We start from the raw sequence: 27,300 nt of genomic DNA, 5'->3' as shown, positions 1-27,300 counted from the left end.
TACTCTGTTCTAATGACATCGACTTGCGGAAAGCTCATGGTATTTCACGTCAAAGACCGGCCGGTGAGATAAGATAAGCTTACTGGAGAAGTATTGATTGAAAGGTTACATTGTAGAAGCTACCTTGTGGGATTGACGGGTCAGGTATACAACAGGTATGTATCTCATCGTTCATTGTCAGATTTATTTGCAGTCAAGACACTACATCCAAACCCTACACCAGTAGCTGATTCAAATAAGAATGACGCAGAGCAGCGACCTAGCAAAAGCAATTTTCGCCTAGCAACGCCGCTCAATTGGAGCAGTACACGTTCAGCCCCACAGACCGATCGTCAACAAGGAAGAATAAAGTATTAACGAAAAGACATGACAGTAAATAGCCCTGTCAATCATACGTCGGTAGCGGAAATCTACCCTTCGGTGGAGTAGATGTATGCTGACAATCCAAGCAAACGAGATGTGCGCAGCAACTACCCTTATCAACGCCGTAATGTATTCCGGAGGGGGGACCACTGCATACATACGCGCCCACAATGCTCTCCTGTCCACATTTACAGCAGGTCCAGCCCCTATCGATCATTTCTTTTAACACGCATTCCTCCCTAGTACAGAGTGCATCCAAAGTAGTAAAATGCCGCGTTCCGTGCCCGGAGCAAAGTGCATATCGTCTGATTCCTGGCATCGGGTTCGCTTTGGAACAGTAGGTTGATGAGTGGATGATGGATGAGTAACAGAAAATGCTTGGCACTTTCCGAAAAGTATAAATCGTGAATGGGGTATGGTGATAATATAGAAGCCTATTAGTAAGTTGAGATGGCGGGTGGTTTCCTGTTGATCGTTCTACTAAGCCAGGCAAACTTCACATTTATATAACTAAGTGGGCAAACTGATTATGCTCCTTTAATATCAGTGGAATATTCCGAAACAGAAATTCAATTATAGCAAGGGGACTGCCGATTAGGAGCAGAGATTTGCCGCAAAAATCAGAAAATACAGTTATCTTCTTAAGAGTTCTGTACGCTGCTTGTTGTGGTCTTCTGTACTTCATCAGACCTAATCAGCAAGAGGAGTGTAGGAAAATGTCTATAAAAGGTTACAACAACTCTTCTTTCTGTGATAAGCGGTCTTGGTCGCTAGGTAGTACAAGCCACCGAAAGTGAACACATTGAACCTTCCACGGGTCGCTGTTCGACTACTCATTTGGTACTAAACCTTCGCTGCCACTTACTACTTAATCTACCCCCTGCGTCAAATCTTGTCTAGCCAACTCTTTGGATTCAAAATGGAAGCGCCGAGTCCTAATTGGAAAGTCCAGGACCTCCTTTACGGTAAACATGACAAGTGGACACGAATTACTCTTGCATGCAAAGGGAAATGTTTTCAGATAGAGATCTCACCGGAGAACTTTATACAGTCGCCATTATCTTTCCAAATGTATAGCCGTCATATCGACCTTATGTATGTCGTTGAAAATGCAGCTGAGACAGCAGAGGACGATCTCTATGACTGGGTTTTGGCCCCGTTCTTGCCAATCTTCGACCAAGTTGAACCCTCGCTCACAACCGGGAAAACGGCCACGCTTCGTGATTACCTCTCTCCTGAAACATATTACTTCCAGCTCTACTTCGTTGATGAGAGGATGGAACCCTGTTATGACTATGAAGTTCGAAGGACGCTGAGGGAACCGGGTGTTGATATAGGCGACTTCGCTCTTCACCCAAACTGGGGTAAGTTCACACCAGAAACGGTAGAACAGTGCCTCAGCGAAGGCGAATATGGCTATTCCAAGCACCCAAGGAAGGTCTGTGTCGATGGCAAGCTATGTTTCCTAAAGGAATCTCACACAAAGCGAGGACTTCTGCGTGAGTTGGACATTTATAGGAGGATGGAGAACCAAGGCCTGAGAGACGATCCGCAAGTACATATTCCCCGACTTGTAGGTGTTGTTTATGGATCGCACGACAGCTGCTGCATTATTGGCATCTTGCTATCGTTGGTAGACTGTGAAAACCTCACCCTTTCGTGTGCATTACATGACGAAGTCACATTTGCACAACAGAAGAAATGGGAGGAGCAGATTACTACGACTGTGGATTTGCTGCATCGGGCTGATATTATCTGGGGAGATGCGAAGACGGACAATGTGTTGATCGATAGGAATGATGCTGCGTGGGTGATCGACTTTGGTGGTGGATATACGGAAGGATGGGTGGCGAAGGAGCATATGGAGACAATGAAAGGTGACGAAGAAGGCCTCTCTAGAATAATGGAGAGGATATACTCGAACGATGGTAGTCAGGATGGGGGGCAGGGGAGTCATGAGGAAGAGGTAGCTAATGTGACAGAGGGATGAATCAATTTCGAGCGGGATCGCGTTTCAGCTGTTATCCCGAAACCTGCTAGGGGCATACCGTTCGTTACTGTTGACTGTTTGTAACACACAGCATAAAGGTCTTTTTGGCCATTGACTACTAGTCAGTAGTAGTAGCTCGGTCAAGTCGAAAAGAGATGTACTTCATACTCTATCAAGACGACGCCTGACAGTGTCTTCTGTGATGGCTGGTCACCTCGCAGAGCTCGATCTGTAGGTGCACACCCTAAAAAATTCTACAATCGTTGCCCGTTCTCAGCCACCCGGATTATAATTCCAGTCTTTTACTTTCCCTGAATTTGGCAGTCCCGGCGCAGTGAGTGCCAGTTATCCTTGGACATTTGGCTGAAAATCAGCAAATGGTATAACACCAAATGTATCGAACCATGGATGTTAAGGAAGAACAGACCTACCTAAAAGACGTCAACCACCGGAGTCATCCTTGACATGCCTTTAGTGATTGATGTAGTGGGACCACCAAATCGGAAGATAGGCAGGAAGAAGCAGACAGCGTGCGGAAGCGTGCAAATTACTACGCCATCCGAGCGCTATGTGCTACGCTACAATATGGCACAAGGGGTATTACCAGATCACAGTAGGCCATGGTCTTACCAAAACTTCCCCGACTGTTAGTGGTAAAGCAGGATACTTCTTGGGAACCCAGATATTGTAGCCACAAAACTTGTTATGGCTGGGCATTAACAAGGAGAGCTCAGAACCTTGGAAATATTTCCCGTGTTGCTATTCCAGAAAGGTCATCAATATGCCATTCAGGGAACGATAGGACGAAAAAGTCTATTCCATCACGTTATCGGGAAACCAGACAGTCCGGTCAAGTGGGTACGACTTTGCTTCATGCCCCGGAATTTAACCGAAGTGCACGCTAGCTGGGATTCCGATAAACACATAGATAATATGGGTTTCGATGCGTTTCTATGAACTAGTGACATTCAGCTGAAAATTCCTTCAGTCCAGAGTCGCGGACTTTCCCGACGATGTTGATAAGTCGTAGTTCTTCTATATTCACTGTAAAACGGCCCATATTGCCTTTCACCGATATCAGGAATAAGGTAAATGTCTATGTTATGGCGGTCTAGACATCTGCCCAAAATGATTTCATAATTTGGGTTCCAGCAACATTCTTGTGTCACCTTGGACTGTGTTGTTGAGGTTGGCAGCACCGTCGGGGTCGCCCGACTATCCCGGAAGTGGCAATGATGGCCTCTGTCCGACGCGTCCGCCACGACCACAGCCCCCTGTTCAATGGGCCTTGGCATCACGCTATAATCTTATGGCTTGCCTTAGGCGATGCTTGGTGCTGCATTAGCACAAATTGGGCCTAATCAACATCGGGCGCACAGCGGGGACTGTCACGATCTGTGCGAGCAGAGAACGGGGTGCACTTGGTCTTAGTTATGTAATGTAGGATAGACTGTTGTTGGTTACATAAGTGGAGATTATTGTGCAAAGCAGGATCTAGAATTGGCTGGCTGGACAGTAATGGCCGTCCTGAAAAAACCGCACTGTAATTGGTCGAACCGAGGAAGTTACTCTCTTGGGTTAGAGGCCAGAAGCACTCTGTTATTTAGGGCAGGCTCAGACGTATATCGCATTATACCACGTCTGCTTGTATTGTGCTAATGTGGCAGATTAAAATTTCCACGACCAGTAGATCAATTACCGATTGTGTTCACCCTTAAGTATACTGTGCGCGTTGTACCTTGGCCAAGATCTTGTCAGGAGCCTGGGAGACCACCTCCGGCTAATACAGAGCATCCGGGATGTGTGACCGTGCCGGTGCAGATCACTCCGAGCCTTGTGCTGTGCACATTTCTACCAGTAAGCTCCTCGGGTTTCGATACCACCTCAGTCTTGGAAGGATGCGGTACCCTACCACAGACCCGATACGAGGGCGTGGGATTTGGCTTTCTGAAAGCCGAGAGCGCCGGCACGCATAGACAGAGTAGATGTTAGTGGATTCGACTGGGACGATTACAGCAAGGGATCCGAATATCATATGATAATCAACGATGCAGGCGGAACTGGTTTTGGGGGGCTGTCTGCGTGGATGGTAAGGAGATGATGCAGTGTGGGTCACATCTCAGTCAATAAGAATCGCTGATGGAATGTTTTGTTGCGGTTCATTAATTTAGTGCGATGGAGGGAGCAGGGGTGAGAAACGCGGAGTACCAAAAGCAAACATGATTGCGGAAATGTTGTTCCTCACACTCTAGTCTGAACTTATCTGCGTGGGATGATTGATATACTCACCTACGGTCTTGACGGTTTTGATAGAGGAATATTGTCCATGTGAGCAAAGGGAGAATTGGCGGCTATAGAAATTATCCGAACCGTAAATCTGCGTGAACCTTGTCGAGGCGTATCATAATTCTTCCCCTCGACGCGATGTCGTTCCTCGGGTCGACAGTAGGTGTGGCGTCGGGTTGCATCGGGAGGCCGGGATGCCAGGCCAGGCGGCACAAGGAGACGGAATAGCTGCATGGTTTCAAGCCGACAGAGGTTGGCCGGCTGCGGATTAGCTTCGTAGCCAAGAGGCTAGACACTGAGTTGCAAGGACCGAGCCGATATCGTCTCCAATACCATGAGGGAGGACATCTGGCAGCGACCACATGGACCATGACGTTAAAGAACGATAGCCAGGCGTAAAGTGACGTTGTCAGTTGACACTCGAGCTGAGCCCTGCGTCATGGTGGAGGAGAAAGTATTTTGGAATTGCTGGGGAGGACGTGGAGAAGGAACTGGGGAAATGGAGGGTGAGAAAAAAAATGAAGAAGTGGGCTACTGTTGTTAGTATCAGCCTAGCCGATTGAGCAGCACAACGAACCTGATAGTTAGTTAAGAAACCGGCCGGAGAAGGGCGGCAGAATGCAGGCAGAAACCAGTTGGCCGCCCTCCCTAGTCCTAATCAGGAACAACACAGAAAGAATACTGCAATATTATTGGTGTTCTGAAAGAAAGCGTGTGACGTCATGGCTCACCGCCGGCCCCGGCCGACAGCAGTCGTGCCGATCGGGTTAGCCTGAGCAGGTGACTGTGCATGCTTTTGCATCTGGTCTACTCCACTGCCTGTCGCAAAGTCCAGTGAAACCGCCTAGATGGCCGCTTTCTCAGCCATTAGGAACATCCTGTCCTGTACCTCAAAGCAGACACCCCAGGCTGCACCTCGGCCGTGTGGTGTCTGCCTCTCCGACCTTTTCCCGCCTGGAGGGAAACTCACCCTAGTGGTCACCACGCAATAAGTACTATCACACAATCAGAACCCAACAATCTCCGATGCACACGCAAAGTTCTGTCGCCGCTATGGCCCATAATGCTAGATTTTCTGTACTTAGTAGAAAGTACCCCGGTAAGAGTAGCACCATGGTTCGAGCTGGACAATATAGGAGTCCCCGCCTCTGATTGGGGACCCCAGCTCCTAGTCTGACGGGCCGGAACTATGACGCCAGCGAGGGGAGAAGATCTCTTCCGCCGAGCCCCGACTGGCATCGTTATCAGGCTTCCTTAGCGAACAACCTCTCGGATTACCCTTTTGGGACACCCATCGTTTGCCATTTGCCAACCTACTCCCATGGGTAAGCCCTCACGTCATGCCACTGAGGGCAGACATCGGCTCCGCACTCCAGGTGCCAGGCATCCTCGAGGAATAATAATGTACCGTGGTGCAGGGAAGATGCCATCCAGGAGAGATCAGCGATCTATAAAGATCCCTCCCATCCCTTCTGGCAATCAATCGTCACTCCAGCATCATCCTCAATCCAATCAATCACCTCTCTCCCTCGCATTCCCGTGACACTGATTGGTCTTTTCTACAATTTTTCTTCCTACCTTCTCCACCCCGCATGACAAGGGTTTCCATACTGTTCTAGCTTGCGCCTTCTACTCCATCACCATGACGGCCACTGAGCCCACCCCGGAGAACGATGCCCCTGGCGATCGGGGTATGTATGATGAGAAGAAGTCTGGCAAGACAGACGACACCCTCAGAAACCTGACCCGTCGATCGGAATCGGACGATCCTTCCACCCAGCAGGCCGAGCATGCCTCCCAGCCAACATCTGGAAGTGATACCGATCTTTCCAAAAAAGAGCGATCCGACGGCAAGCGGGAGCTAACCGAGGATGATTGTTACGACAAACTCGGCTTTTGCTTTCCTTGGTACAAGAAATGGACCATCCTAACCGTAGTCTTCATGGTTCAGATGTCCATGAACTTCAATACGGGTGTGTACTCGGATGCTCTCACCGGCATTGAGAATGAGTTCAACGTCAGCGCCCAGGCAGCCCGTGTCGGGCAGATGATCTTCCTGGTTGCATACGCCTTTGGCTGTGAGCTGTGGGCGCCCTGGAGTGAGGAATTCGGGCGATGGCCGATCATGCAGCTCAGTTTATTCTTAGTCAATATCTGGCAGATCCCTTGCGCCTTGGCACCGAATTTTGGTACTATCGTGGTTTGCCGCTTCCTGGGTGGCCTGAGCTCTGCTGGTGGATCGGTCACTTTGGGTATGACTGCAGACATGTGGGAAGTTGATGACCAGGGGTTTGCTGTTGCATACGTCGTGCTTTCTTCAGTGGGCGGGTCTACAATTGGACCCGTCTTTGGTGGATTTATTGGCCAGTATCTCACGTGGCAGTGGGTATTCTGGGTGCAATTGATTGTCGGAGGCTTCACTCAAGCTCTGCACTTTCTGTTGGTTCCCGAAACTAGAGCAACCATCCTCCTGGATCGCGAAGCCAAGCGCCGCCGCAAGTCTGGTGAAGACCCCAACATCTACGGCCCCAACGAGTTGAAAGAAAGCCGTCTGAGTATCAAGGAGGTCTTGAGAATCTGGAAACGTCCGTTTGAGATGTTTATCCGCGAGCCCATTGTCCTTTGTTTGTCACTCCTATCTGGGTTCTCCGATGCTCTGATTTTCACCTTCACCGAATCCTTCACGCTCGTTTTCGATCAGTGGGGCTTCAATACCCTCACAAATGGCCTAGCTTTCTGTGCCATCCTGCTTGGTTATATAATCGCATACCTTATTTTCCTGCCAGACGTCTGGCGACAACGCCAGATCCGCAAGAAGGAAGGTAATGCTGCTCGTCTTGCGGAGCGCCGTCTTCTCCTGCTCTTGTTCCTCGCTCCGCTCGAGCCCATCGGTCTGCTGGGCTTTGCATGGACGTCTATTGGCCCTGCCTATGCTCCTTGGATTGCTCCCCTGATCTTCGCCTGTTTGATCGCCATCGCTAACTACTCCATTTACATGGCTACGATTGATTACATGGTCGCTGCCTACGGTGCCTATTCTGCCTCGGCGACCGGCGGTAATGGATTCGCCCGTGATTTTCTCGCTGGTATTGCGACCATGTATGCGACACCACTGTATGAGAACATTGGTGGTAAGTTCCATCTGGCCTGGGGCAGTACCCTGTTGGGGTGCATTGCCGCGTTAGTGGCCATTCCGATCTATATCTTCTACTGGAAGGGCCCCGAAATCCGTCGTCGCAGCAAATTTGCCCAGACCCTAGCCGCCGATCGCGAGAGACATGCTGGTCGTCGGGCCAGTCGACTCCGTCGCGAGTCGCAGCCGTTCCCTGTTTAAGTACATGCATGAGTCGAGGATTCTCCATGACATTTTATGTGGCCACGAGCATTTTAGATACCCCGCATGTGCGACACTTCTTGTTCATATATTTAGATGTTAAAGGTCTAGATAGATAGATTATACCCCAAATTGTGCAATATAACGCCTTGGATGACGAATTCCCGCGCCTTTCTCCATCAGTAACCCCGTAGGACACCGGAAAATAATTAATAGGGTGGCGGTGATGCCATCCAGGCGGGAAATCACCCGGCGGGCTGGCCATTAATAATCCCGTCGGAGCTCAGCAGCGCGTCGTGTAAGCTTTCTTCCTCCCACGTTTTCCTCCCCGCCGGTTCCATCTGCCGATGCCCCGCTTCTGCCGGCCTTTTTATACCCGCCTGTCCCGCCTCTCCTCGTCACCCCTTGACAGCTGTTAACTCCCTCCATTGATTCACAGATTCATCATGTCTTCTCCCAAGATCGTCCTCTACACCAACCGCACCTGCCCCTGGGCTCACCGCGCCCACATTGTTCTCCAGGAGCTCGGTCTCCCCTTCGAAGAGGTCACCATTGATTTGGATACCCCACGCGAGCCATGGTATCTGGAAGTTAACCCGGTATGTCCGACCTTCCTATCCACCTTCCACAAAGCTTAGCTAAGCAACGTTCACAATCAAAGCGTGGTCTCGTTCCCTCCCTCTCCTACAACGGTGAAGTGATCACCGAATCCGGCATCGTCGCTCAATTCCTCGCCGACGCATACCCCTCCCACCTTGTGCCCCCGTCAAACACTCCCGAGGGAGCTCTGCAGCGCGCCCGCGTCGCCTTCTTCGTCGACACTTACTCCAGCAAAGCTGCCCCCCACTACAACGCCGCTCTGCGTGGTGCTACCGAAGCCGACCGGAAAGCCGGCGTTGAGGGCTACGTAGCTGCTATCAAGAAGGAGATCGAGCCTCTCCTGTACCAGGGACTGGAGGGAAAGCAGCACGGACCTTTCTTCGGTGGTAGTGATAAATTGACTTTGGTGGAGGTGCTGCTCGGATCGTTCCTGATCCGTCTGCACGCCTTCGCGGACAAGGAGGCTGGCTTGATCGACCCGGCCATCTGGGAGGGATTGGCAGAGGCGAAGAACTTCAGCCGTTGGGCGCAGGCGACTCGGGAGCATCCTAGCGTCAATGGTATTTTTGATGCTAAGACGTGTGCTGACAGGACGAAGAAGAAGCTCTTGGCGAACAGGAAGTAGATGTCATGTTGAATCTTTGTTAGGCTGATCACGAAATATATACCTTCAATGAATCTATAAAAAACGCTTCAAGAGCAAATGCATATCCGACTGCTGACCCCCTGGATGACCACTTAGTAGTGTAACCAAACACAATACGCGTGAGAAGTGATCATATTATTCGTGTAGTACGCTGATCAGGTGACCGAGGGACATCTGTTGTTTCCCGACGCCCTGTTATTTCAACTCGCTTCTCCGTTGCCATCACACCTCAAGCCTCGCAATGGCATGCCATTTCTATCAACTTTCTAAAGTCCGCCTTTCCGAATCTTGTTTGGCTCTTCTACTCGTCAATAAAATGATGCTCAAGGATATGTTCACCTGGTAGGTCCGCCCAGGGAAGCGTTCATGGCGACACCGTTTATGCGGTAAAACCAAAAGCCCCGCTCACTTCGCGACAACCATCCACCATCCACCCACAATCAACACTGACACAAACCCCCCAAGAATGAATGCCACCACGTCAACTGAACCTGGCATCAGCGACGTTGCAATATATCGCCCCGAGGCACCGCCCAAGATGGCCATCCAGAAGACGAAGAACCCAACTTCCCAAATCTTGAGACGCAGCTTAGAATGCTTTACCTCTTTGTTGGCCCTCATAGTCGTTCCCCATGAATCATGGAGTACTGTCAGAAAGCTCCACACCTGAATGGCAGGCAAGGGAACATGATAGAACAGATGTGCGGGGAGACTCCACATCCACTCCTTCATAGTTGGTCGGTATGGATTACGAAACACAAGGTAGGAGATTGTCAGCGCCAGGCGGTGGGAGTAATCCTGAAATGAGAAGGCTCGGATTAGGAGCATCCCAGAACAGAGATACAAGACAACAGTTAGGGGCACGATAAAGGCGGCAAATTGTCGCCGCAGGGCGCCGAAGAACAATATGGGAGAGTGCTTTAGGTACACGCTCGGTCGGTGAAAGCTTTCGACATGTACAGCTCGACCCCAACGAACCTGGATACCTCAGCATAATGCCAGTTTCACTGAGCTAGGGGCACAATTCTTTCCGGATACGCACCTGTTGCAATAGCCACCTCCTGAATGTTGTGGGTGACTCAGTGGCGGTCATAACGTCGGATGCGAAGACCACTCTCCAACCTTTCAAAAGGAGACGTGTGGTCAGATGTCGATCCTAGTTCACAACCTGCACAGTCAATCTATGCTCATACGGTGGCGCAGAATAATCTCACCATCCAATGTCCGAGCACGCTTTGTTTATACCAGGCGAGCAACTCTCCACTCACAGCAGAAAAGCGAAAAGCAGCAGACGGTCCGCTTTGGCAGTCATTTGCGGCAGCTGCGCCAGTAAAGGAACGTGCCAGATACAATTCGTTCAGGTATACCGCGTTCCCGAGCTGCGTGATGGCTGTTTCATCCTTGTTGTGGGTGGTAAGTGCCGTGCTGGCACCCCCAATTCCGGGATCCGCGGCACATGTCGCCATCGTACGTGTCAATGTATCGGGCATCACAATTGAGTCCGAATCGGATGTCCACAAGAACTCGATGTCGAGGATATCGGAGAGCACCAAGGAAATTATGAAGGAGGTAAACATGACGCCCTTCTTGTGCATGTGCGGCTGGCTAACACATAATCTAGAGATCGCCCTCTCGCCGGTCAGATTGATACCACTCTTCTCCAGAGCCCCTCTGGCGACAGAACAGCATTGAGCGATAATATCCGCATCAGTCGTCTTGGAGGACCTAGCTCGGTCCATCTGCATAGCAATCTCTGCTAGAGGAATATCCAGGTGCATCAAGGCGGACGTTTCCGCGTAAACCTGATCAATAAACGTGAATACATGCAATACAGACAGAGGATAGCCACTCACGTCTTGAAAGACTTCAACCATCTCCCGATCCTCCTCTGCATCCCCGTCTATGCATATGAGAAGAAACCTGCAATTTTGCGCCTGCGAATAGCTCTCCAATGCCCTTTTCCACAGGGTAGGCTCCTCCCTATACCCAACAACAGCAGCAACACAGTCCAACCTCTGCTCGCTTGACTTGCCCTTTTCAGCAAGACCAAGGCTACCGTTCTCTTCCTGCTGAGCTGCATATCTGCGTCTCTGGCTATTTCTCCATCGACAGTACTCGGCCAGAATTATACTCACTATCATGTCAAAGGTTAAGGGTTGCTTGAGATACATCAAGCCGTAGAAGTATACCACAGCCGCAACAATGCATCCCAGGAAATTGAAAGTTTGTTCAGCCAGGGACACCAATCGCTGGCCGGAGCCTACGCCACTGTGTGGCTTCAACGGCTTGGGGATGTAATACATGATGGAATAAAGGTAAGACTTTTGGGAGCCAGAAGGCGCCAAACCGTGAGACTAAGAACGGACGAAAGAAAGAATCTAGTACTATTCCCGAGAGTGATACATCAAGTTTTCCTGCCCTCTTTGTTGCAATATATGTTACTGATGACTGTCTATGATTCGGGTGGCAATGCAAACCACATCATCTAGAGCAGCCATAAGCCATCCGCCCTCACTCTTCGACGGATCATGGCGTGCGCATCTAGTGCTGATGCCAATACATTTTGCTATCCAGTCATTTCGTTAGACTGTTGATGTGGTGTTGCAAAGTCCCTGCATACGGCCGTGATGAAACTTGCCGCGCGAACGATCGGCCCACGTTGGGACAAACTACGCGGTCTTCAGGCGGGAGCAGACAAAAGATTGACAATCCGTGCTCCAGTGCCGGCACATTGGCTGTCGCATAAGCACTAGGGAAAATGTGTCGTCAAGGCCAAGGAAACAGATATCATCCAACTCTGTACAGGCCACAATTTCCAGTATTCAGACTGGATATGGAGCACGGATCTTGACCTCCACATTTCAGTCGCAAACCCTTATTGAGTGTGATATTGTGAACCAACAAACGATTATGACCACGATTGGATACGGATATAATCTTCCTTGACAAGGACGCGCAAGTCAACAGTAGACGGCGGCAGGTGCGTCTTTGCATTTTTCTCAGCTCCTTCGGTTTCCAACATATACGGTTCATTGCCTAATTCGAATGATATATTAATATCTGCAGGTTATTACTATTACCTCTGAATGCCGCTTCCATTGAAAGCGTCCCTAGCAAACATGGACAAAAGCATCTTGAGCACTCTGGTTGGCTACACCAGAGCCCGTTGGCAATGTGCCGAGGACAACGATATACGACGAGTAGCATGATAGATCTGTGATCTGCATAAGCCGCGGGAGTTTCTACTATTTAGCTCGTATCCAGACCCCGCTGATTTTAGTGCTTATCTCACTACCTGATTGGTCATGCTGGGCGCCTCGAATAATGCAGCTTGGGCTTAATGGCCTCGGGATTTGGTATCGGATGGCTCCCCGTCGGACTACGGAGCATCATCTCCGGGATCTTCACATACCCGTCCTATGGAAGAATGTCACCAACCTTGTGATTCTATGTCTTGGCTAAGCTAGATCCACATTGCCTTGTTTTTTGATAGGTAGAATCTGCTTGCCGATTCAGTGAAGGCCGTGCCACGGCTGACCCTTCAATATTACGCTTCCGTACCATTCAGTAGCACGAGTCTATTTATCGGGGCTGCACCATGGCTTTGCTTCTTAAACCCCTCACTCGACGAAAACACCATACCACACCTTATCCTCCTTACTCTAAGCTTATCCCCCACTTCCCCTCTTATTGTCACAATGGCATCAACAGCTTCGGCCAAATCTCGCGAAATTTGGCTGGATGGACTGCGAGGCATAGCTGCGGCGATCGTCGCCTGGTTCCACTTCACCGTGACAGAGATGAAAGCTCCCTATCGATCATTCTGGGCTGTCCCCGCAACTGAAAATCACCGTTTCTTCCAGTTACCACCGTTTCGCTTACTATTTGCTGGTCAGTCCATGGTTCTTCTCTTCTTTGTCATCTCAGGCTATGCCGTGTCCACCTCCATAATACGACTCCGTGATGATGCTCCGGCTCAGTTCTATCGAAAACTTACGTCTTCCGTCTTTCGCCGCGGATTTCGACTTTACATTCCCGTTCTGACTCTTTGCCTCATCTCCCATTCGGCTTATTACATGGGCCTGATTGACTGGATGCCGGGTGATCGGGAGGGCTGTCCTGGAGCACAGCCCTGGTCAGCGCTGCGACCTCATCTCAGTTGTCTCACCATGACCTTTCTAACGACTCTTCATCTGAGTGGGCCATTCTATGTGACGGGATACAATTTCCACTTGTGGACCATTTCGTATGAGTACCAATGCTCAATGACGGTCTACCTGGTGATACTTGGGCTTGCATCCATCAGGCCTAGGGTGCGGCTGTTAGCAATCGCCGGCTTGTGTGTCACCCTCATGTGGTTCGGCTCACCTATATTATCAGCATTTATGGCTGGTCTCCTATTTGCGGAGCTTGATGTCCTGCGTGAAGCATCCTGGAATTCATTGGCGGCTGGGGAAATGAGAAAACCGACCATCCTTGTCAGAAACTGTGCAAATGTCTTCACTGGCTTCCTCTTCGTGAGCGGAATTTACCTCTTGTGCCTCCCACAAGATACGACTTTTCCACCTGACTTTTGGTTTCAATCCTCCCTTGAGCTACCGTTCTATGTGGATCCTGAGATTCGCATCCGGGGATGGCACGCTGTCGGGGCGATCCTTGTTGTTGGAACGCTCAGACGTGTTCGATTCCTGCGAGTTCCGCTAGAGACTCGTCTCGTGCAGTTCCTCGGGACGATCTCTTTCTCACTATACCTGTTTCATCCGTTATTCATCATGGTCATGCGCAATCGCATCCTGCAGGCTGTCTGTTATCATCTGTGGGGGACGGATTTCTGGCAGACGCAGCAGGATGAGTCCGCCTGGCATGTACTATTCCTGGCGTGGACTGCAGCAGCGGTTGTTATGTTCCCGTTGTTGATCCTGGCGTCCATGTATATGTCCAAGACTGTGGACCGAAAGTCGGTTGTTTGGGCGTATCAGGTGGAAAACCTCGTCAGCCGTGCTAGCAGGTGATCACACAGTGGGTACTCAGATGCACTAGAACGTATTTGTTTTTGCGGAGATTGAATCATGTAGAATTACTTCGAAGACTGTCGGCAGAGGGGATAACATCGAACACGAGCAGTAGATCTTACGTGGGCTGGCGTTACCCGGCATTCCCCCGCGCCATGAAGAAGATCATCACCCAATTCAGTGGATCTGCACTATTATATGTCAGCCTTCCCGGTGCATTACCATTAGACAACGGTCCTAATTGGCCAGCCTGTCAGCACAAGCGCATTGCCCTTCTTAAGCACATAGCCTCCTACTCTGTCTCCAGTACGGTTTGATTGGCTCCCAAAACTATTACCGTGCTTAGCACTGCGGAATAATGCATATTATTATCGTTGCTCTCAGCTCAACCTCGTAACCAACTCCGAGATCCCAAAATCCAGGTACGAGGACGGAGCCGCTCATCAGGCGTGCCAAACTGTAAGCTGACAGGAAGGTCTCGGCAGAGGACCCTGCACAGGGGCAGTGCGGCGTGAGGAAAAACCAGTGTTCGTGGAAGGTGAAGCGATCAGTAGGACTGCCTGGCTGGGAACTACGGATGACGCCAAGAGTGGCTGTTCATCATTACTGGGGCTCAGCATACAGGAGCGATGCGCTGTCAAAATTGGCATGAACGGAAAAAAGAAGACTATCGAGTCGCGGCCTACTGTTCTTTAAGCAATATACCTGACAAATATTGAGGGTATACTGGAACCTCAAAACTTCATGCATCCACAATGCGGCGTATCCTATTGTCGCTTACACTGTCTCTTTCGCTCCTGTTCATCATCTTCAAAACCAAACACATCGGAGACTATACCGTCCGAGTTGTCACGCCTGGATTAAATCCAGAGAATCATATATCGCCTTCCCTCTCCACAGGCGACCGGTTTCATCCCCTCAGACTGACAGAATGCACTGGTACAACTCCCGGATACTACGCACCGTGTCTTGCTCGAACATTACCCAATGCAGTGTCCGCTGAGGAGCTGATCTACCCTGCATTTACTATCGGCCCTCCGATATTCGCTGCGTCCCGTCCCCAAGATGCTGAACGGTGGTGGAACACAACCTGGATGATGTGGGAACGAGCTTATAAGATGAAAGGTCGAATGCGGTATCCTGAAAAGCACGGTCAGATATATGTAAGTGTCTACCCATTATACAAGAGACAGAGACTCATCTTTTAGGTCTTCCAAAACGTCACCTTATCTGCCTCTACACCTTTCGACAACTGGATCATGCAATCCTGCATGTCCGGCCTCGCTACAACCTCTCATGTTGTACCTAGCAGCGACAAGCCCACCCATGACAGCGTGCTGCTTGCAAATTTCCCAGACTCATGGTCAATGCAGCACTTCCTCGACCGCGGCATGCGAGTAGTGGCTCAGTCGCGAGACCATCAGACGCGGTACGTAGCTACCGGGCGCGAGGGCCACAAGTCCGTCGAGGAGTTTTGGTCATACCTTGGATATGCCGCAAACCAGGTGCTACATAGCGATACGAGTTTCGTAGCATCGCAGCTAATCTGGAGCTGTCGTGCACCACTCATTCACCCCTGGCTGACACAGAGGTCCCTTTCGCTCCTCAGTCCTGATAGTCTTCAGCCAGTGGATAAGTCAACTCGAAAACTAATTCTATACATGACGCGATCGAACGGACTAAATCTCAATGCTGGCCGAGAAGTTCTTAATGAGGATATTCTCCTAGCAGATATTCAAGCACTTCTCGATAAAAGAGGGAAAAGGGAGCAACTCAAGATCTTCAACCACGAAGATTTTCCCAGCACAGACGCGCTGATGCGCTACGTTCATCAGAACGTGAAAGCCGTCATTGGTCCCCACGGAAGTGCTTTGCATAACCATTTCTGGACTGCAGAGGATACGCTTTTGATTGAATTTATGCCAACGTCGAGGCCAGACTTTGCTTTCTATGAGGCCGCAAGAATGCGGGATCAACCATATGCGGTTTTGATGTTAGATCCGGTGGATGACGAGCATAATATGGAGGTGGATGTACCCGCTGTGTTGGACATATTGTCAGAGAGGTTGGACCAGCCGCTGGACATGAGCGAGCGATTGAAGGTAGCATATGATTGGGAAGCGGAAGAGCTGGGAGTCAATTAGCTTGTTCCTGTACGTTATACCCGGATTGACAGAAAGTCAGTTCGGTTGTCATGCAGTCTAGGTGTCTTTATGTTGTTTTGGATTTATAATTTCTTGTTGCTGCTCGGCCTGAACCATGGATGCTGTGTCTGTGTCTGCTCTCACCACTTGCTTGGTCGTAGTGGATATTTGACCTTAAGGAAGTTGAAGTATAAAGCTTAAGACACCAATATGGCTCAGCTATAATTCTCACATGGTTTACTGCATGATAACGACTCGCAGCCTTAAATGCAGGCCGGAGGTAAATAGGAAATCAGACAGTTTCATTCATTTCCCATACCAGCTGCTCTTCACCTCAATGGAGCCTCCCACTGCCATAATAGTTGGTACGAAGCGCATCCCTTACTGCACTTTTCTTTCTAACTTATCCTCCAACAGGTGGCGGCGCTGGCGGCATCGCTGTCGCAGCTTGCCTCGCCAAAAAGGGTTACAAAGTGACGGTGGTCGAGAAGAATGCAGACATCGGAGGGCGATGTTCTCTAATGCAAGAGAATGACTACGTGTGTCCATCTATATATCTCAGTACAATACTAACCGCATCAGCGCTTCGACCAAGGTCCCTCCCTCCTCCTCATGCCGTCCTTCTTCCACCAGATATTCAACGACCTGTACACCTCCATATCCGCCGAAGGCATCACCCTCCGCAAATGCGACCCCAGCTACCGCATCTGGTTCCCGGATCACGACCACCTCGACTTATCCACTGATATTCCGTCGATGAAAGAGCAAATAGAAGCCCACGAAGGGCCGTATGGATTTGAAAGGTTTCTGCGCTTCCTGGTCGAATCCGGCCGACACTACAACTTATCTTGCGAACATATCCTGCACCGTAACTTCGCAACCATCTGGAGTCTACTCCGATGGGACCTCCTCTTCGCCTTACCCAGACTCCACGTCTTCGAAAGCATATATACCCGTGCGAGTCGGTACTTCCGCTCCGACAAACTCCGCCAGGCATTTACATTCGCCAGTATGTACCTTGGTATGAGCCCGTTTGATGCTCCAGCGACATACTCCTTGCTACAGTATACCGAGATGACAGATGGGATATGGTATCCTGTCGGTGGATTCAGAACTGTACATCCCTTCCCTCTTCTCCCCTGTTCATACTATCCACGACTGTACTGACATACATAGATCCTCGACGCCCTCGTCAAAATGAGCATCCGCCACGGCACCACCTACATCCTCAACACCCCCGTAACCTCCATCGAGCTCAGCGACGACCATCAACACATAACGGGCGTGCGACTCTCCACCGGAGAAACCCTCTCAGCAGATATAGTAATCGTCAACGCGGACCTAACCTACGCATACAACAACCTCCTCCCCAAAACCACCTACAGCAAATCCCTACAAAACAAGCCTACCTCCTGCAGCAGCATCTCCTTCTACTGGGGACTAGACACCACCCTCCCCAACCTCCAATCCCACAACATATTCCTCCCAGATTCAACAACATACAAATCCAGCTTCGACACCATCTTCAAAAAACACCAAATCCCAGACCATCCCTCATTCTACCTGCACATCCCCAGCAGAATTGACCCCTCAGCCTCACCCCCAAACACAGATGCAATAGTAGTCCTAGTCCCAGTCCCCCACCTCTTATCCCCATCACCTTCCTCCTCGTCCTCCTCCTCATCACCAACATCCCCCCTAAACCCCCACAACATAACCGCCTACTGGCACGAAACAACCCAGACCATCCGCTCCCTCATCCTCAGCACTATCCATGACCGCACAGGCAACTCCATCGAATCACACATCGTGTGCGAGAGGATCGAGACCCCACTCACCTGGAAAGAGAAATACAATCTGGATCGCGGGGCGATATTAGGTCTTTCGCATTCATTTTTCAATGTGTTGTGCTTTAGGCCGAGGATTCAGCATGAGAGTATCGGGGGATTGTTTTTTGTCGGGGCCAGTACGCATCCCGGGAGTGGGGTGCCGGTTGTGCTTGGGGGGAGTGGGGTTGTTGTTGGGGTGGTGGAGGAGTGGGTGAGGAGGATGAAGAGGGGAGATATAAGGATGAGTAAGGGGCGGTTGTGGATGTGGGTGGGTGGTGTTGTTGTTGTGCTGAGTGTGATTGTGGTGATGGTGATGGGCATGAGGATGAGGATGGGGATGCGTGAGTGGTTTTGTGGGCTAGAAGACGCGTGGATGGAGAGTGGTGATAGGTCGAGTTGGAGGATGTTGCTGTGTGCTATTTTGGGGATTGGGCTGGTGCGGAACTTGTGTCTTGCTTGTACGGGGGTGCCTGCTGAATTGTAGAAACTTTTATCTTCAACCTGGGAAGTGGGAAAAGGCGGGGTGTGACGGTGTCTGTTTTAAGAAATATGGTGTAGTAGGTTGCTAGTCTCTCGAGAATTCGAGTCTTGGTAGAGTAAATGCAGTTGCAATCCTATGTTCAAGTGTGAGTGTTTTATGTACATCTACACTCTGTAGTCTGTAAGTATTATGATTAAGTACACTTGGTAATACATGTTTGAAATATTGATCCGAAGAGAATATATACCACATCAAGCATCTCGCGTGCCACGTTCCCACTAGAAACCGTGTAGCCCCCCTATCTAAAAAAGACCCAGTGCAACCACGGCACCAACGGCCGCAAGCACCGATCCCTCCATCACGCGCTCACCATAGCCGGATGCCGCACTCTCCTTCTTGCTGCTGCTGCTGCTGCTGCTGCTGCTGCTGCCGGTGCTACTGGCTCCAGAGCTGGATCCCGAGGCCGTGGCAGAATCAGACATCTTGGTGCCAGCCGTCATGTTCAAGCCAGTATCCTGCAGGTTGTAAAGCACGGTGCTGTTGCCGGAAAGTTCAATGGTGTCCGAGAGACCGCTGTCGCTCGTGTACACGTAGGATGTGTCACCTTTGTCGATGGTGCCAGACGGGGCAGGGTAGCACTCGACCGTGATGTCCTTGTATTGCGCATAGAAGTAGCCGTACTCCTTGATATCCGTGCTGTCCCAGTCGATGAGACCGCCGGCCCATTCAATAGTACCCTGTCCCTCGGCTTCCGAGCCACCGGGCCAGATAGACATCTCCAGCCGGGATGGAGTCTGCGGGTATTGGTAGATACCCGAGGTGGAGTTGTAGGTAGAGTTCTTGGTCAGGGTGCGCATCACAGTGCCATCGATGAGCCACTCCAGCACATCGGGCTTCCAGTCGATCGTGTAGGTATGCCATTCGTCAAAGGTGTTGCCGGTAGACACGGCGGCATTGACCTCATTGGTATCTAGAATTGTTAGTTTAGGTGCATAAAACTGATCTGCGGAACATACAGTTCTCCACGCCCTGGAAGTAAAAGTTTGTCTGCGCGCTCGAAAGATTGTATCCAACCCATTCAAGGTCTATCTCATCAAAATCATCCGACATCAGAATGAAACCCGTCACAACACCCTGCGTCCGGCTGCTCTTGATCTTGGCCGAGATCTTGCCGTACCAGATGTAATGATTGAGGGAGTACAGACTGCCCGTCGTGCCGTTGGGCATCGTCAACCACAGACTTTCATTCTTGATCTTGGGGTAGCCGCTGTACACCCAATCGTATTCGGAGGCGTTACCAAGGTAGTGGTCGTACAGGACCGCATTGTCCATGTTCGTAAACGTGTAGGTCTGATTCTTGCAGATTGGCTCGGGCGTGCAGCTGTCGAGCGAGTACGATTCAAGAGGGTTGCAACCTCCCAGGCAGTAGGTTCCTACACCACATTGTCCGCCTTGAAGATGATATGTCAGAACATGTGCGAATTACGAGGCATGGTGTGCTTACTGTAGCAGCACGGATACTCTTCCGGACACTTGCTGTCGGTGCTGCAAGTCGGGGCAGAGGCCGAGGCGGTGGCCGCAGCCAGACAGGCCACGAACCATGCCGGAATGTGGCGCATGTTGGGTCCGAACGAGAATGCTATGCCGCAGCCGAGGGGTGTGGCAGAGGACAGCCAAAGAGGACTGCCTGGAGAATGGGCTGGTTACAGTAGAAATATGAAACAACAGCGCAGTTTCAGTAGCAAAGGGACGGCAGGTTCAGCATTATATCGAGGGAAAATCCCGCATCCCGTTGATTCCCCGAAGCGACCGGTAGGGTCAAAAAGGGGAATGTGTGGGACAAGGCGACAGCCAAACGATTGCAGACCGAAAGACCGGAGATATCGCTTATGCATCTCCGTATTGAAATTGGATAATCGCATAGCAAATTCAAGAAATGGGGGGACCAGCTAACCCAAAAAGTATTGGTGAATAGTGGCAATGACGAGTGGAATCACCACATGGGCACACTAAATGTCTTGGAGAGGCCCGCTGAAGATAACATGTTTATGGCACTCGGCGATGCCATGGTTGGAACGGGTCATATCTGGGTCAGGTCACCGGGTGGATTCATGAATCATGATAAGCGAGCTGTAGCCCTCCATATCCGCTACGCAGGGACAATCTGCACTTCATTATGGTCTTCCCCGGTGATCGTACGTCAGAGTAATTGGATCGAATCTGCACGAATGGCAGGTCTTCATGCCGGGAATATTGTTTCACGCCTGCTGAGGGCGACCAATCCGAGCTAGGCAGCAGGATTCTCGTGCGCCATTGTTGGGTCAAGCTTTGCTAGTGCTTCCGCTAGTACAGACTAACCAGCGCTACCTCAGGGGCATTGCGCGTCCTCCGACATTTGTTATCACAAAGCAGTGATCGGTATTAAATTATGAACGGCGGCGTAGCAGATGGACAGATATAGCATAAAGCTGCTGCGCCGTGTCATTTGGCAGATTGTTCGTCTCGGTCCTGCGTAGATCAACGGGGCGCCGAAGTTGAGTTGCGCGCTTCCTGGGGAAATATTTACTGCCGAAAACAGCCGCTATTCCGAACGGGTTAAATTTTTCCACGGTGGGTCTGGTTGTCCACCTTCATTGGCGATGACTGTCCAGTATTTATCCATGTCTCACCCGGTGATCGGCTGGTCAGAAGATGTGCCTGGCTTTCTGATGTTCTAAAGTTCCTACCCGAACCTGGTCTCGCCGTTAGCGAGATGACCCTGGCAGAATACGCAGCCGGATAATGTAATTAAGCAGTCATTCACCATAGTGGGCCAAAGATCTCATTGGGTGTAACTAAGCATACCTTGCCCAATATGTCCTCGTCTTTGACTCTTCGTCACCCCCTGTCAGTGTTTCATGATTCATAATTCGTCAAATCTAGAAATCCGGATGCGATGCCGACAGCCGTCCTAAAGCTTGGCTAAAGCTTGTCTCAGCCATGAAATCGGTTCATTTCTCATGTCTCACAAGGAATCGCTAACCGTGGAATCCCAAAATAATCCAAGACATGCTCTACCCACGCTAATTTAGTCCGTCATAGGCAGCGCCGAAAGACTGAGTAGCACATAATCTGCTTCCTTTAATAGATCGTAAGCTTCTGCTAGCTGTTAATGGCGCTATAATGTGCTTTGTCTTTCCATTCAAGGTTCCCAATTAAAGGGGCAACATAGGAGATGAAGTATACGCAGTCTTGAGAGAAGCAGAAAAACCGCTAGCCGAAAAGTGGTATCTTCCTCCGGTGCACTCCATAGATTGCGGGGAACCATGAGAACGGCTGCACGTTTCCGGCTAGCACAGCATCCTCTCACGATTTAGGCTGCAACTAATTCAAAGTGCATACGCTTTTCATCAGTCATTGCTTGGTTCTCTGAGCAGGAGACTCACCCCGGTCTAATTAATACGGCTTGTTGCTAGGGAATCGGTCTCTCACAAGCGACTCAGTAGACCAAAGGACACCCCTTCGAGATAGCCCAATTATTCGAGTCATCGCACTCCAGTCATTGAAGCCGGTTCACACTGAGGACGGCGGTGGTGTATGAAGCATCGATTTGTGGCATTGAACGATGAACTGTCATTGACTCGGCAGGTGTAGACAGTTAAGATGAAGGGTGGAGGAAAGAGAGTCAAGTCATCGTCGCCCTCGTGACTCAGTCAGCTGGTGATCAGGTGATTCACCATCAACCAACTTCCATCAACATCTTCTACGGTTCTCAAAAGCCTTTCCACTTTGCGTCTCATGAATGTTGGTATATAAGCTCTAACAAACCGATGAAATTAAGGATTACACTACCTAATCATAGAAAACGAGGCGATTATACGAGGGTCCACAGACTGTCCGGCCGAAAATCCTGCGACCAAGCTTGTGGATACTATCTGCATTACAGGATATGAAAGCACTCACAGCCCTCCCCTTGGAGCACAAACACCGTGATAAATTCATGATGCAGTCGAGATACCTAAGCCTTTTTTCAGAGTACTAGTGCCATGCTAGGCTCTTCTTTAATTCTCCCAAGCACATGCTGACCCTTGGACGGTACTGTTAGCGACTTTAGGGACGATATAAAACTTCAGCGTATGGAAAGAGCAGGTAGTCGGAATGCTGAGATCTGAGCAACAGCTTCCGCCATAATTTTCCTGATTCCGATATCCATCCTACCGACTCGTTTACCGAATGATATGTCAACTTCAGCCACAAAGGAATGTTCTCAACACTTTTGCGTGGAGCAATTTCTGTGGGATCCACTCGCTCTCCGCATGTCCCCGCAACCACTTAAGATCGGGCATGCGGCTTACGGCCCGGGATAGACTCCCAACGTTGAACGCCGTGACTATAACTTTGTTACCGGTTGCAACTGGCTGAAAGATCCTATCCATCGTACGCCTTAATCATATCAGACCGCTGTATCGAAATCTTGGAGAATAAGCTCTGCCTTTAGCGCTTACGGCTCAACAATTACCATCGGCATATCGGCATCCCGTACTTTCCGACCGTCAGATTATATAGTACGTGTAGTATCGCATGCACCCGTTTCGACGACGATTAACTAGAGTGAAGATTTACAACTGAACAACGCGACCATGAATGTGCCTCTCACCACCGCGGAAGTACCGCCCCAGTTTCTCAAATCCGCGTTTCTCGTCGGACATATCCCCCAGCGTACTTTGGCAGCTGAACCGCGCGTGTCTTACACCCTGTACATTCCTCCCACCCATTACAATCCGGACCCCAGCCGCACCTCTCCCCAACCAAGCCCTTACGACAAAGCCAAGCTTCCACTGCTGGTGAACATCCATGGCACCAGCCGCAATATTTCGATGCGAACCGAGCTGGTTTCCTTTGCCGAATCCACGCCCTGTGCTATCCTTGCGCCACTTTTCCCCGCCAACATCGACGGACCCAATGATCTCGACTCATACAAGGTGCTGCGCTCAGCGACACTGCGCTCTGATCGTGCGCTTCTGGCAATCCTAGGTGAAGTATCTACAGTCTGGCCTGGAATCGACACCGAGAAGGTTTTCTTGGCGGGGTTTTCCGGGGGAGGGCAATTTGCGCATCGGTTTCTCTACGTGCACCCGGAGCGATTAGCAGCCGTGAGTGTCGGTGCGCCGGGAAAGGTTACGATGCTTGATGAGCAACTGGCCTGGCCGAGCGGGATAGCTAATATTCAGGAGATATTTGGCAAGGGAGTGAATAAGGATCTTGTCAAAAATGTGCAAATCCAGCTAGTCATTGGAAGTGAAGATGTGAAGGTCCATGGGGGGCGGGAGTTCTGGGAGTGGGCAAAGAAAATGATGGCGCAACGGATGGCTGCGGAAAAGGCTTCTGGGCAGGACAGCGGGACGGTGAATACGGGAAAGCGAGAGGTGGTGATGATGGATCAGGGACGATCGCAGACGCTCCAGCAATTGCAGAGCAGTTGGCAGGCAGATGGCATTGAGGCTCGGCTGGACGTGGTGGATGGAGTGGCGCACAACTCGTTGGGAGTGCAGGAATGTGTCTTGGGTTACCTGCAGCCGTTGATGCAATGAAAGGATTGAGTATTGCAGTATACATGACGCATATATTATTTGAGATTGAGCAGCTGCAATATCCCCAGGGAAGCTGCGAATATTCGGGAATGTATATCGGGAAATGGCAGGCGGGAACTCATGAGGCGGGGATCCCCGTTCCCCGCATGTGCTTCACTTTTAGCGCGCTTATCAATCACGTTGCCTGTCAGTCCATTCACCAAGTATCTCGTTCTCCTCTATAAGTTCCTCTATAAATACCTCCAAATAGCTGTTGTCCGAAAGTACTGTATTATAGCGCCCTTACAGTTGTATGACAAGAACTCTACCATCGGTTAACACTCGAACTAGCCAAGAATCCCGACCAATCCTTACCACGATGGGAACCCCGCCAAACATGACAGCGCTGGTCGTCCGCGTGACGGATGGCCAACAACACCCAAAGCTGTCCAAAGAAGAGATCCCCCGACCCTCTCCAGCCTCGAATCAAGTGCTGGTAAAATTGTCGCATGCCGCACAAAACCCGACCGATGGTAAGTTTAGCGCCTAATCTCGTCCTACCTGCCCTGCAACCAGCCCCGCTTACACGCTATAGTGCAATCCTTTGACAGTAACGCCTTTGGTGATGGAGCTGTTCTGGGATGCGACTTTGTCGGTGAGGTTATTGAGCTAGGTAGCGATGTTGCGCGTCTATCCAAAGGTGATATCGTTGCTGGCTTGGTCTGGGGAGGTAAGTCGTCATTGTATTCACTCAGACCGTACTGGACACCACAGACTGAGATATCCCTCAATATCTAGGAGAGGTGAAAGGCCTCGGCGCATACAGCCAGTACTGCCTAGCAGACGAGCGGATCTCATTCAAACTACCAACCAACATCGACATCTCGCGCGCAGAAGCCAGCACTATTCCTCTCGCCGCAGCTACAGCCTGGCTAGCTCTCTTTTCCAAAGGCTGCCTTGCGCTCAACCGCAACCAGGCTAAGGGGACTAGAGTTCTGGTGTGGGGTGGTAGCTGTAAGAACTCACTATCAATCCACTAAGCCAAAATACGATACTGACCGATCACAGCAAGCGTCGGTTTATATACCATCCAACTCGCCTCTCTCTGCGGCTTCGAAGTAGTGACGACATGCAGCCCAAAGCACTTCAATCTGGTATGCGCCTCTGGCGCCAAGTATGCCTTTGACTACAAAGACAAGGATGTTGCTGAACAGATCCGGGGACTGGCGCCGGGTCTACGCCATGTCTTCGACACTATCGGCAACGCGACTTCGTCTGCTACTGCTTCACGCGCACTTCATCCCGGGCTTGGAAATCTCTGCACTGTGCGTCCTGGAAAGGCTAATACGAAGAACGTTGTCCCGGGCACGCGCGTCACGGATGTGTTGGTTTGGACTGCTTTCCTCAAAGATCACAGCTATGGAGAGTTTAAGTGGCCTGTGCGTATCCCCACCATCATATGATATTTCCCACACCGATGATATCCTTGTGGAACAAACCTCACTGATAATTTTTGTGAACGTCTAGGCCTCGAAGGATGACCACGAGCTCACCAGCGAGTTGTTCGAAAAGCTACCCGGATGGTTGGAGAAAGGCAGCTTGAAACCAAATACGCCGAAATTACTCAAAGGATTAGATGCGGTGGCGGACGGATTTCAGGAGTACAGAGACGGGAAGATCTCAGCGTACAAGATAGTTTACGAGCTTTGAGTCTACCATGAGCTATGAAATTGACACTGCTCCCGTGAATTGATTATTCTAACATGGTACACAGCTGTCATTATCAAGCTCCAAGACCATTATGACCACCAATATGAAATAACGATTACGTTCCATTCTTTCCATTCATATAGATCATGCTTGATTATACTTTTGTTGTAATTGGACAAAGTCCGACGCTTAGGGGATACTAGAGTCGTGGAATCACAAGTGTATACCGCTTCACGAGGACACATGAACCATTACCTATGAGCCTTTTCTCCCGGATCGGTTTCCCTTTTTCCTTGCTAAAATAGACCTTGTCCAGGACTGGGTGCGTCAACATGTGCGTCCTAGCCGCCACCGTAGAAATAGGTGGACAACCCCAGCTTGTGTGGTGTCTGTCAATACCCCCCTCCCCTGCTGTCAAACACATCAGGACCCGCTTCTCTGCACGAGATAAGACATCAGTAGACAGCCTGCCATCGGTGTCTTCATTCAAGATCCCAGGTGTTCTGATATCATAAAGTAGAAAGTGAAAGCATCCCATGAAGGCAGACCTTCCACGCTCTCGATTCGCACAGTCGGGGTGCAACCCAGTAGCCAGAGGTATATATTTGCCACGTGAAAATCCTTTCCATCAGGGGCTAAGTTTCAGGTACATTGCAAGTAGCTCTTTAACCCAGAGCAATACCCGGAGGCGACTTAGCCGAACTTCTTTAAGGCGTGCTTCACTTTCTCTCTGTCCATGATAAAGAGATGATTCCTATGCATAGCCTCGTAGGCCTTGTACTCTTCGTTTTCCCTGGTCCGAAAGATGAGGTAATCACACCCCTGAAAGCGGGAGGGATGTCCACCCCAATCTTTCTCTAAGGAGCCAGCTGATCGGGAGTGCCGAGACTCGAATTCTTAAAAAACACTCATTGGGTGAACAGCAACAAGGTCGCGGGCTCATTGCAACGGCATACGACAGAAGAAGCGGCCGAATGCCGAGGCCAGATTTGACGGGGCCAAGTCGGGTCGGCCCGATCGGGCGCGACCAGATCATATTGTGTGCCGCGAAAGCGTTGAGCCCCACCACTCACGATTCCCGTGCGATTGTGACACGTGCAGGCTTGGAATTATGCTCTCCATTGCCTCTACAGCCTCAGAGTGCGTCGTCGCTCGACTTCATTTCTAGGAAAAAAATAGGATAAGAAGGAAGTGGATTCAGAGATGATGTGGAGGACTAACGGCGCTGCCGTGTTAAGTGACCGGTAGTTGCTGCTCACTTGATCCTCCAGGCCTTCTCAGCTCGCATTCTCTCCTTTCTCTCCCATCTTCCCCACTACCATCTCCTCTCTCTCTCTCTCTCCCCCCCCCCCCCCC

At 50.5% G+C, this 27,300-nt stretch overlaps 12 protein-coding genes across 12 annotated transcripts; 9 read left to right on the top strand and 3 right to left on the bottom strand.

Moving 5' to 3' along the window:
- Positions 1-1,282: 1,282 nt before the first annotated feature.
- Positions 1,283-2,353, top strand: BDQ94DRAFT_160920 (uncharacterized protein; the record flags this gene model as incomplete). The annotated part of the gene is made up of 1 exon (XM_026769280.1): positions 1,283-2,353. One exon carries the CDS (start codon positions 1,283-1,285, stop codon positions 2,351-2,353), a length of 1,071 nt encoding a protein of 356 aa, XP_026624056.1.
- A 1,998-nt stretch (positions 2,354-4,351) lies between these two features.
- On the bottom strand, positions 4,352-5,184 carry BDQ94DRAFT_147925 (uncharacterized protein). The gene has a single exon (XM_026767101.1). The coding sequence runs from the start codon at positions 5,008-5,010 to the stop codon at positions 4,714-4,716; it is 297 nt and encodes a 98-aa protein (XP_026624055.1). The 5' UTR covers positions 5,011-5,184; the 3' UTR covers positions 4,352-4,713.
- A 1,097-nt stretch (positions 5,185-6,281) lies between these two features.
- On the top strand, positions 6,282-7,973 carry BDQ94DRAFT_180746 (major facilitator superfamily domain-containing protein; the record flags this gene model as incomplete). Its single annotated transcript, XM_026773707.1, has 1 exon — positions 6,282-7,973. One exon carries the CDS (start codon positions 6,282-6,284, stop codon positions 7,971-7,973), a length of 1,692 nt encoding a protein of 563 aa, XP_026624054.1.
- Positions 7,974-8,351: 378 nt separating this feature from the next.
- Positions 8,352-9,274, top strand: BDQ94DRAFT_64263 (glutathione S-transferase family protein). The gene is made up of 2 exons (XM_026776246.1): positions 8,352-8,572; positions 8,635-9,274. Exons 1-2 carry the CDS (start codon positions 8,420-8,422, stop codon positions 9,196-9,198), a joined length of 717 nt encoding a protein of 238 aa, XP_026624053.1. The 5' UTR covers positions 8,352-8,419; the 3' UTR covers positions 9,199-9,274.
- A 350-nt stretch (positions 9,275-9,624) lies between these two features.
- On the bottom strand, positions 9,625-11,522 carry BDQ94DRAFT_180745 (glycosyltransferase family 2 protein; the record flags this gene model as incomplete). Its single annotated transcript, XM_026773706.1, has 3 exons — positions 9,625-10,197; positions 10,262-10,375; positions 10,434-11,522. The coding sequence occupies 3 exons, from the start codon at positions 11,520-11,522 to the stop codon at positions 9,625-9,627; spliced, it is 1,776 nt and encodes a 591-aa protein (XP_026624052.1).
- A 1,395-nt stretch (positions 11,523-12,917) lies between these two features.
- On the top strand, positions 12,918-14,321 carry BDQ94DRAFT_180743 (acyltransferase family protein; the record flags this gene model as incomplete). Its single annotated transcript, XM_026773705.1, has 1 exon — positions 12,918-14,321. The coding sequence occupies one exon, from the start codon at positions 12,918-12,920 to the stop codon at positions 14,229-14,231; it is 1,314 nt and encodes a 437-aa protein (XP_026624051.1). The 3' UTR covers positions 14,232-14,321.
- Positions 14,322-14,986: 665 nt separating this feature from the next.
- BDQ94DRAFT_172468 (uncharacterized protein) lies at positions 14,987-16,375 on the top strand (the record flags this gene model as incomplete). Its single annotated transcript, XM_026771960.1, has 2 exons — positions 14,987-15,394; positions 15,440-16,375. 2 exons carry the CDS (start codon positions 14,987-14,989, stop codon positions 16,373-16,375), a joined length of 1,344 nt encoding a protein of 447 aa, XP_026624050.1.
- Positions 16,376-16,712: 337 nt separating this feature from the next.
- On the top strand, positions 16,713-18,688 carry BDQ94DRAFT_180741 (phytoene desaturase family protein; the record flags this gene model as incomplete). The annotated part of the gene is made up of 4 exons (XM_026773704.1): positions 16,713-16,740; positions 16,793-16,914; positions 16,958-17,491; positions 17,552-18,688. The coding sequence occupies 4 exons, from the start codon at positions 16,713-16,715 to the stop codon at positions 18,686-18,688; spliced, it is 1,821 nt and encodes a 606-aa protein (XP_026624049.1).
- A 299-nt stretch (positions 18,689-18,987) lies between these two features.
- BDQ94DRAFT_160914 (carbohydrate-binding module family 18) lies at positions 18,988-20,304 on the bottom strand (the record flags this gene model as incomplete). The annotated part of the gene is made up of 3 exons (XM_026769279.1): positions 18,988-19,655; positions 19,702-20,136; positions 20,190-20,304. 3 exons carry the CDS (start codon positions 20,302-20,304, stop codon positions 18,988-18,990), a joined length of 1,218 nt encoding a protein of 405 aa, XP_026624048.1.
- A 221-nt stretch (positions 20,305-20,525) lies between these two features.
- Positions 20,526-21,017, top strand: BDQ94DRAFT_147922 (uncharacterized protein). Its single transcript, XM_026767100.1, has one exon. The coding sequence runs from the start codon at positions 20,686-20,688 to the stop codon at positions 20,974-20,976; it is 291 nt and encodes a 96-aa protein (XP_026624047.1). The 5' UTR covers positions 20,526-20,685; the 3' UTR covers positions 20,977-21,017.
- Positions 21,018-23,169: 2,152 nt separating this feature from the next.
- On the top strand, positions 23,170-24,366 carry BDQ94DRAFT_64226 (poly hydrolase). The gene is made up of 2 exons (XM_026776245.1): positions 23,170-23,229; positions 23,282-24,366. Exon 2 carries the CDS (start codon positions 23,305-23,307, stop codon positions 24,253-24,255), a length of 951 nt encoding a protein of 316 aa, XP_026624046.1. The 5' UTR covers positions 23,170-23,229; positions 23,282-23,304; the 3' UTR covers positions 24,256-24,366.
- Positions 24,367-24,479: 113 nt separating this feature from the next.
- Positions 24,480-26,162, top strand: BDQ94DRAFT_147919 (zinc-binding alcohol dehydrogenase family protein). The gene is made up of 5 exons (XM_026767099.1): positions 24,480-24,767; positions 24,830-24,964; positions 25,033-25,248; positions 25,303-25,673; positions 25,762-26,162. Exons 1-5 carry the CDS (start codon positions 24,548-24,550, stop codon positions 25,942-25,944), a joined length of 1,125 nt encoding a protein of 374 aa, XP_026624045.1. The 5' UTR covers positions 24,480-24,547; the 3' UTR covers positions 25,945-26,162.
- The last annotated feature ends 1,138 nt before the right edge of the window (positions 26,163-27,300 follow it).

The sequence above is a fragment of the Aspergillus welwitschiae genome (assembly GCF_003344945.1).
Source record: "Aspergillus welwitschiae strain CBS 139.54b unplaced genomic scaffold BDQ94scaffold_26, whole genome shotgun sequence".
Taxonomy (NCBI): domain Eukaryota; kingdom Fungi; phylum Ascomycota; class Eurotiomycetes; order Eurotiales; family Aspergillaceae; genus Aspergillus; species Aspergillus welwitschiae.
Note: the sequence above shows the minus strand (reverse complement) of the source record. Positions and strands in the feature narration are given on the sequence as shown.

What these genes read in the sequence shown, in the direction of transcription:
- BDQ94DRAFT_147925 (XM_026767101.1), bottom strand. Translation starts at nt 5,010, where the DNA reads ATGGTCCATGTGGTCGCTGCCAGATGTCCTCCCTCATGGTATTGGAGA.
- BDQ94DRAFT_64263 (XM_026776246.1), top strand. Translation starts at nt 8,420, where the DNA reads ATGTCTTCTCCCAAGATCGTCCTCTACACCAACCGCACCTGCCCCTGG. An exon ending in GGTATCTGGAAGTTAACCCG is followed by an intron (nt 8,573 to 8,634) that starts GTATGTCCGACC and finishes TCACAATCAAAG; the next exon opens with CGTGGTCTCGTTCCCTCCCT.
- BDQ94DRAFT_147922 (XM_026767100.1), top strand. Translation starts at nt 20,686, where the DNA reads ATGGGCACACTAAATGTCTTGGAGAGGCCCGCTGAAGATAACATGTTT.
- BDQ94DRAFT_64226 (XM_026776245.1), top strand. Translation starts at nt 23,305, where the DNA reads ATGAATGTGCCTCTCACCACCGCGGAAGTACCGCCCCAGTTTCTCAAA.
- BDQ94DRAFT_147919 (XM_026767099.1), top strand. Translation starts at nt 24,548, where the DNA reads ATGACAAGAACTCTACCATCGGTTAACACTCGAACTAGCCAAGAATCC. An exon ending in CGCACAAAACCCGACCGATG is followed by an intron (nt 24,768 to 24,829) that starts GTAAGTTTAGCG and finishes TACACGCTATAG; the next exon opens with TGCAATCCTTTGACAGTAAC. An exon ending in TCTGGTGTGGGGTGGTAGCT is followed by an intron (nt 25,249 to 25,302) that starts GTAAGAACTCAC and finishes GACCGATCACAG; the next exon opens with CAAGCGTCGGTTTATATACC.